General features: G+C 29.1%; 1 protein-coding gene across 1 annotated transcript; it reads left to right on the top strand.

Moving 5' to 3' along the window:
- Window positions 1-448: 448 nt before the first annotated feature.
- On the top strand, window positions 449-8,327 carry LOC119662659. The gene is made up of 5 exons (XM_038072334.1): window positions 449-549; window positions 6,612-7,134; window positions 7,195-7,392; window positions 7,456-7,652; window positions 7,809-8,327. The coding sequence occupies exons 2-5, from the start codon at window positions 6,832-6,834 to the stop codon at window positions 8,098-8,100; spliced, it is 990 nt and encodes a 329-aa protein (XP_037928262.1). The 5' UTR covers window positions 449-549; window positions 6,612-6,831; the 3' UTR covers window positions 8,101-8,327.
- The last annotated feature ends 993 nt before the right edge of the window (window positions 8,328-9,320 follow it).

Here is a 9,320-nt window from a genome sequence, read left to right on the forward strand (position 1 = left end):
CACATATTTGGTTTGTTGGTAATACAGTTTATATATATCTACGAAGTTTTATATAAAATAAAAAGACGCTGCAATAGTTAATATCTTACTAAAGTGGTTTTATAGACAACCCCTAAGGTAACATCAAATAAGACCTCAAGTACCCGAATATAAATTCAGATGACTTGCTGCAGATAAAGACACGTGAAATTTTTAGATGAAAGTGACAGTTTTGGAATTTCTCACGTAATTTTGGATCTGTTATATATAGTTAGACTTAAATTTTTTTAATTAATTAAATAATTGGTTGATATGAAGATGGATAAAGTTGCTATATAAATTGATTTTTTGAATTAAAATTTTTATAGTAAAATTTTAATCTCTTTTCGAATTTTTTTTTTCAATTTACTTAGTAGGCATGTCAATACTTGATAACATTATATATTAAATCTTAACAAAAATCAGATTAAAAATTTCTTATATACATGTTGGTGTAGAAAATTTCTGTGAAAAACTTCTGTGAAAAATTTAAGTGGATAAATTTACAATATTTTTGAGCAAAAGTTTTGGGTAAGTCTTTATGAGCATATATTATATATAATATGTATTTAATAATATACAATTCCAACAAAAAAATTAAAATATTGTAAGCTCTAACTTTGAGACTTACGTTTTTCTCAAATAGAGTTTGTTGTCATGCCTATGAAGAAATCGTGTAGTTTTCTCTTTTAAATGTGTGGTTATTGATGATAGTACTCCAGACTATGCACTGTGATGGTGTGTACTGCTGTTTAGGGGAGTATAACACCCTCATATATAGCAACGAAGGTAAAATAATACTTCTTGGAGTAACAGCAACAAAAAAATAGTAATATATGTAGTACCATCACAGTCACAGTTTATAATATTCCTCACTTAAGTGGAGGAATTCCTTCTTGTTCGCTATGAAAAATTGGTGGTCTCCAAACTTTGCTTAAGTATAAGTCAGTAATAATATAGTTATAAAATCAAATATGTTACAGGGTTCTCACAGTACCCATGCTAGAACTCCAATAAAATTATTTGTATTAAAAATAAGAAATAAGAAAAAAAATTATTTTAAAATTATGACAAGAAAATCTCTATATCATTTTTTATATTATTTGAATTATATTATATTATTATATATTATTTGAAGCCTTTTTCAACTTATGTTAATACATAATACTGACTTATGGTTTTTATATTTACTTAATTTTACATAGTTTATAGTTTGACGTATAAATATAAAAACTATAAATAAATAATAATAAATATAATAAATATAAATAATATAATATAATAAATATTTTTAATATAACTTCAAAAAGCCTTTTTTCGATAATATTAATATTTTTTCTTTACTTTATATATAAGAACTCTTATTCGATTTTTATTGTTCTATATATTTATATATTTCAACTTACATTGTGTTTTCAAGCAAAAGTATGTAGTGTTTTGTCTGACGTTCAACGACTTCATTAGCGATCTGTCACACAGAAGAGATCCTATAGGTTTTTTTTCTATAGGTTTTTTCGATAAGGTCAACTAGATACTGCTTCCATTTAGCTAAGTTTAACTGCAAAATCTCTACGTATATTACATAACTGAAGTTAAAAAGTGTTATATGGACATATTAGATAATCGGAAATACTTAACTAGTAGTTAAAAAACTTCATCCTATTCAACTCCAGAGTGATTTAATAGGACGTGAAAAAAAATGAAATTAGATCATGTTTCTACTAAGTATTAAATTAGTATTTTTATTTACTCGAAAATAGAAGGTTTGTTATATTATTTTATTTAAAAGCAAAGTCCCACAGAGTTATTAGATCAATAGTTAACATTTTGGAAAACATTCTCCATTTAAATGTGGAGAGTTGTCATCATTAAAGTGGACATTGAAATATGAAAGATAATGAGACAATAAATTAGTCAATAAAAATGCACCTACTTCTTTACAGTATTAACAGAAGAACACCTTAACATATATTGTTAACAAGATTATTATGTCTACGAAATTAGACTCCATATTATATGCAATATTTTTTTTATCGAAAGGTTTCTGGCAATGAAAGACCTGTCCATTGCGAAAACCCGAATCTTTAGCGAGCATATGTACAACGTGGTTAATTAGACGAGTCGATACAAATGCAAGGCAATCATGTCAATCATGTCAAGTGTGATCCGAACAGTTCATTTTCTAAAAGCCTTGAAAAAAAATGGCAATGCTTAAAGCGACTTTTGGAAACACATTTTATTAAAGCATATATAATAATGCTTCAATAAATGGACAGGATTTTTGACTGAATTGTTTTGTTTGACGCAAAATTTATATATAGTCTGAAAGGCGGATTTATTAGGATTGAGTAGATTTTTAAGTAAAAATATGCGTTTTGTTTGAATTTTGGAAATATTTCTCACACCCAATACCTAATACCTGCAAAAACAATGAAATCAACTGTACATTTCTGACTTTTTAGGTCACCTGCCAAATAACTCTTCCTCCATTCGAAATCATATTTAATAGATTTCGTTTTAAGCCTAAAATCCTGTCTAAGCAGACTTAGTAGATTCGAGACCAATCACTATCAGTAGGTTTCAGAAATTGATGTAAGCAAGCATAGAAACGCAAATTTTTTCATAGCTTTAGGATTTTCGAGCTTAGAAAACTAAACAGAAACTTTTTATCAGTTTGGGTGCGGGATTTTTGCACTTCTTATAAATAATGGAGAAGTTCTCATTAAAATGTGTGAACTGCAATCAATCATGAAAAATTTTAATATTTTTTTCTTTTAAACATTTACGATTTAGTTTTAATACGTATTTAAATATTTTGAAATCGATTTGGGCGATTGTTATCCAATAATTACTACCAAAATTTTAAGGTTGTATGCACAAACTCATGAAATTCATGCAAGTCGATATACTATACAAATGAAATTAATGTGGAGATATTGCTGATAATAATATAAATATTGAAAAATCCCATTCATATCAGTTGACGACAATCAGTCTCATTGTTTCCGTTTCCCACATTGCGTTCAGAAATTATGTTTTGGTTTTGAGCCGACTTTTTCATGCACATAAGCCCTCCTCCCTGTGTTTGCTCGTATTTCACTTATTATTTAATATGATTTTTTTATGATTCCTTGGCGATTGTTTGGTTCGGAACCGTTTTACGCTGCGTAGTTCACTTGATTATGTTGAGGTTGCCCCATTTGCAACCAGGTGTGTGTGGTACGTTGCATCAATTGTGGTAGTACGACTGCGAGAATGAGTACTCGTAAATTAAAATACAAAGTGCGCTTTTTAATACTGTTTAACCTTTTGTCTACGCGGGTCTATGTATGTAGACCCCGAGCCTGCTTGGCTTTGCTTGCAATCGACTGGTCGGTGTGAGTAAGTGAATTGATTATGTTATGTTAATAACCAAGTGTTCCGATATCTCAATATAGTGTAGTATGGCAGTATGCACGTCAGAGATTAAAATGTACATATTATGTTTGAAAAGAAAAATGTACAAGAAAACAATATTATCGAGACGGCTTGCAGTTCCGCACAATCGGTCATGAAGACATGAAGTTTACAAACAAATATAACTCAGGTCGATATCAGTATCAATTATAATAAATTACTGAGACTTCATTTGCATATTTGCTTGTTAGGCATCTGCACTTTTTAAATTTGTAGCTCATAATTATCATGTTTTATTGCTTATAAGAATATATCTGCATTACTAAACTCTTGAATAAGTCCTAGAAACGATTTTAATGCCAGAGTCTTGAAATTAGCGCTGAGATAATTTACGATGGAATAGGCTTGAGCTATATCTATTCCGTTGAAAGTAGTGCAAAAAAAATTTCGCGCGTAACGATTATCAAAGATAAGTTCTTCATTGGAATAGATGATGCCTATGGAATAGTTTAATTACTTAGAAGTTAACTACATTTTTTTTCTAAAACATTACAGTTTAAAATTATTCAAAGAACTATTTCACAGGTCCTTCTAACACATAAAAACTCTTTCACATACTAAATCAACTTATGGCAATGATGAATCTAGTGTGTACTCTCTTCAATTCTCTGTCTGTTAGGACACTAATATTGGTATTTCTACGAAACGATCAATACTACGCATGATCGTGCATACTGAGTTCAACCTTTATGCATATATAATACACCTTTTAACGTATTACTTATGTTTATAAGTAATATAAGTAATGGCAATCTTATATGTATATCTTTTAAACAACTGTCATATTAAGTAATCTCAGTGATCTTTAGTAACTTCTTATTTTAGTGTACCGAAAGTGTTTGCATTCGGAGTGTAGCGCGGTTATAACGCAATCGAGTAACTGCAAAGCGCAGTTGCTAATGCGTTTTACGGGTTTGTCTCCTGATGTTGTGGGGTAGATAAGAAATTGAAGAAAGAAGAAGTCTTTATGGATAGCTCGTTCACATTATTTATAATTTAAATAAATAAGTACGACTTCTTGTTTACCTATTGAATTTATATACATATATAAATATAAATTCATATATATGTATTTGCATACTAATATATGACTTTACCAACGCTTCACTTACACTTAAAATGCACTTTTAATTTAAAATTATTTTTAATATTAAAGGCAGTGCAAATAAAATAATATGAAGTCCAACTAACAATTAATAAACAAAAGGTAGGGTTTGTCATTGATATAAAAGAAGATTAAAACAGTATACATGACGTATACATATATATCTCTTAATTTATCTGAGTAAGGAATACAAGTCCTTGCTTATATATATTCTATATATATATATTTTATTTATTCTAATTCTACATAAAAAATATATAAATAAATCGAATATTAAAAATAATTTAAACTTAATAGTTATTTCAAGATTAAATAAATTTAATTTCAATTTTTTATTTTACTTAATAATTTATTGTTTTAATTATCAAAATTTTTATTAATTAAAATTTAAATGAGCTAATTGGTCAATTGTTAAATAATACCTTTTTCCAAAATATTAGTTCTTAAAAAGTTATTTATTTACCCCAATATTTCGACTATATATTGTCTTCGTTAATGAATCGGATCTCATCCTTGTTGCAATAGAATGCCTCTAACAAGAATTGATCTTAGCTAGTTTATTCTAGATCAAGATATTATACCTATATTTAATTTTCTTATTATCTATACTCATGCTTAGACTTAAGAAATTTATTTTTATTAAGTTATTAATGTTTAATTTGAGTTTTGTGAGTCTTTATAATATTCTAGAGTTTCCACATTTTTGAATATTCCACGATAAGCACATACATGCGTTTCATTAGTTTGCTATAGTATTCTATTTATTCTAAGATATCGAGAAAGAATCATTTAATAATAAAACCTTAATGGACATGGCATCAGTCTGTTATGTCAATCTAATTTCAATGCATATATTACAAACATTTAATACAGTTCTTTTCAGTAATGCAAATGGATAGTATACCAATGTTTGCTATCTACTTTCTGTTTTCATTATTTCTGATCTTGTGATATTTAGAACCACTAATATATAATATAAATTGATAAAGCAAGATTTTGTTTGATAATCCAAATGAATTTTCTTCGAATGATTGAAGCCCAGATATAGTTCTTGGATTTAATATAAAGCAGTGTCTAGCGCAAGTAATATAAGATTCGTGCCGGTTAAATTTGAGATATCCCCGTGGAGATATCTATCTTTTGTTAGATTTACTTACAGGTTTACTATAAACTAGACAATCATGCTAGAAGATTAGGTCTACCTTTCAATCAAACCTGTCGCAGCTGTGGAGAAGACCATGAAAGTGCCTCTCATCTATTATGTTTTTGCCCATTGGAGCCTCCTTTCTTAAGAATCTTGTTCAATTACAAGACTTTACACTCAATATCATTTTATTGGATCCACTAGGGATTGTCGGTATAACCTAACTTAACCTGAATTTGTGTGTATTATAAATCATATTATAAAATTCGGTTAAAATTGAAATGGAAAGAAAAATATGTTAAATTTTAGTGATCATAATTAATTATTTATGCCCTAAGTTGAAAAGGTTGTAAGCGTTTTATACAAATTTGTAACTAGTTCCGTGTCTTACACAAAACTCCTAGCTTTAGGAATATATAAGAAAACCGGTTGTTTCTGTGCTAATTTCCTGGACATAGGAATAGTAAATGAAACGAGATAACAAATGAGATGACCAGACCTCGGCACAAACCATAATCTGTGAGCGCAAAGACTATTAGATTGCTAGGATCTATCAACGAAAATCTCTTTGGAAGAATTGTAGCAAAGGATTTTGTATTATTGATTAGTAGTGTTAATATTTAACCGATTTGAAATAGTAGTGTTTCCAGGGATAGAATAACAGAGATTGCAAGATAGGATTGTCAGTTAATTTGATAATGAAATAGATGCTTATATCGTAATCAATATGGTATGTTTAGTAAAAAATTTGAGAACGCAGCAAGTGGGTTTAGAGAGCTCTAATTTGATAAATAAAAATTAAAAACAAAGTATGCTTTGAAATTTAAATTTTTTTTATATACCTCAACATATTAAATTTTTTTCTTAATAATTCTTGTATATTTTTAGATCGTTTCATATATTTTTTATGTTAGTTGGTGAGATGAAATTTCTGCAGTCGTTTTGCGTTAAAACAACTCGAAGTCAATAAAATTTATAAAGTGTTAACAAAATTTGATGTTTCGAATAAAGCCGTAGATTTAAATTGGCATTTCTATACGCGACTTTTTAAGCAGAATTCGCTTAGCTAACTTTCAAAATTTTGAGATTTATTAGTGATTTCGAAGAAATGGCGGACGATAAAATTGTTAAAATTGAATGTGACAGTTCTGAAACTGAACCTATTATTAAGAAGAACGAGCTTGTTTTGCCGGCTACAGCTCCACCGATCTACAAGTTGCCAGCTGAAGTATTTGTGTCAGTATTCAATCATCTAAGCTGCAAAGATGTATTAAATGTCCGTGCCACATCAAAGCATCTATTGGAGATTGGCGATTATTATATACGTCATAGTTGCATGAAATCATCTCAGAAATTATCTGAGGAATCATCTCAGAAGCCAAAGGACAAATATCGAAAAGATTCTGTGGAGGTATGTATAGTATTATTTAACTAAACATTGGTGTGATTTTTATTTCTTGTTATCAAAAAGATCGTTACTCTGGCGACTGAGTTGTTTTATAGAACTGGATTTGAAAATTTTTTCTATTTGTGCATGTTTCCCATGCTTAAAACCGGCGTTGATGTTACACGATTTCTGAGCAACTTTTACGGTTATGTCAATACCAGAAAAAATCCTGACTCAAACCGCAATTTCCTCTACACCATTACTGTGGTAGATATGTTATTGGTAAATAAAATTACGTCAATTAATTAATATTTGATTAAAAATATTTCTTTTTTACTTGCATAGCATTTTCAGAATGTCAATATGCTGCCTTCCAATATTGCTCCCTTACATTGGCGTAAGGTATTTGAGCTGACTGGACCATGGATGGGATTATTGTGGGGTCAGGAACCTCGTTTCCGCGATAATGTTGATAAGCGCAATGATCTCATGGTTATATTGGCGGAGATGCTCCTATCCGATCGTTCAAATGGCATTCTGAAGTAAATACATTCAATATATAAAATGTTGTTTATATATCTTTTTTCTAATATTCTGCTTGTTTTAATATTGACATTTATTTAGACAATTATTTTATTAATGCATATGAAGTTAAGATATATTTTCTTATGTACATATATTTCTAATATTATTTGTAGAAAAGTTTGGGAGAAGGTCAATGAGGTGTACATCATCGGCAATAAAACCATATTGACACGCAATCCGAAAACAACTATCACCTTAACTGTTTACAACTGTAGCGGAGTTAAGGATCTATTGGAAACTGCTTTTATTGAGCGTGACTTCAAACCTCTAATGCATGTATTAATTGGTGAAAATGCGTTTGCGGCTTCTATTCACATATGTTCTCCGGAAGCAGTGAAGTGGGGCTGTGCTAAGTGTATGACGTTCGATATCGGTGCTATCATATCCGAATCCATCGAAAACTAATTACTTAATTTTAAAGAACTTCAGTTCAGAACTGTCTTATTTTAGTGACAAAATTTCTTCAAATGTTAAACAGAAAACCTTACTTATTCCTAAATATGATATTTTCAGACCCGTTCGAATAATATTTATTCCACTATTTATCAATGTAGACAAAATGTGACTGTTATCAAATTACTTTAGTATTTTTAAGAATTCAACGCAATAAATTTAGAAACAAGTGCTATAAATATTTGATGTTTGTTTTTGTTAGATATCCAATTATTCAGTTGAAGCTTTCAATTTGTGAGTTTAAAATGGTCTTTAATTCGGACGGTAGGTCTTTATGCATTAAAAGTTGAACTAGACTAAGATGCAATATTATTATAAAGCAAATGAAAAAACTACACAAATACTAATCTTTTTTTTTTTAATATTTTCAATTGGATGAGATTTGTGTTCTTACACAAGGACTTCTTAACTTACCATATTCTTTACTAATACTACGGGTATTAGTCAATTAAAAATTTGTGTAAAAATCGATCTTTCTTGTAAAGTTCAAATGATAGCTTTCGTATCTTATCTTTCAAACAATAAATTTGTAAATAATTTGCTAATCAAACGCCGTCTGTGATCTTTTGGGATTCAAGTGGAATAATTTTCATAGAATATTTGAAGAAAGTAAAATCAATAACATCAGACTCCTGTTACATGTCACATAAGGATCGCAGAAACAAAATTTGTTTTAGAGTGATCCGCTCACACGTCAATGAAAATCATGATGAAATTAAATGAAATACGGTACGGATTGCTTCGTCATTCAACGTATTCTCAAGATTAGGCTCCAAGTGATTGTTACCTATTTCTAAACTTAAAACGATGGTTTCAGAGGAAGAGATTTGCATAAAATAAAGTGAGTGGAATGGGAAACTGAGATATATTTGAAGGACTTGATAAATCGTATTATTTAAAAGGTATCCAAATATTAAGAAATCATTGGACTAGGTGTGTCGAGCTAAAAGAGGACTATATTGAAGTATAAAATATAATATTTATTAAAAAAAAGCGTTTTTATTACTTAGGCCGGGTATTTATCAATCCCCTTAGCATAGTTGGGTATTATATATATATCCAAAATTTCATTAAAATCCTAAAAGCCATTATTTTTACAAATATTCAACGTTTAAAACTCATTGAATCAAATACGTATAATCATTAACGAACAGTTAGGGAATTTATATCAT

Source organism: Teleopsis dalmanni, chromosome X (assembly GCF_002237135.1).
Source record: "Teleopsis dalmanni isolate 2A chromosome X, ASM223713v2, whole genome shotgun sequence".
Taxonomy (NCBI): Eukaryota; Metazoa; Arthropoda; class Insecta; order Diptera; family Diopsidae; genus Teleopsis; species Teleopsis dalmanni.

Bases quoted from the DNA above. Each gene is read 5' to 3' on its own strand.
- LOC119662659 (XM_038072334.1), top strand. From the start codon at position 6,832: ATGGCGGACGATAAAATTGTTAAAATTGAATGTGACAGTTCTGAAACT. The intron at 7,393-7,455 runs GTAAATAAAATT...TTACTTGCATAG, and splicing joins CTGTGGTAGATATGTTATTG to CATTTTCAGAATGTCAATAT. The intron at 7,653-7,808 runs GTAAATACATTC...TATTATTTGTAG, and splicing joins CGTTCAAATGGCATTCTGAA to AAAAGTTTGGGAGAAGGTCA.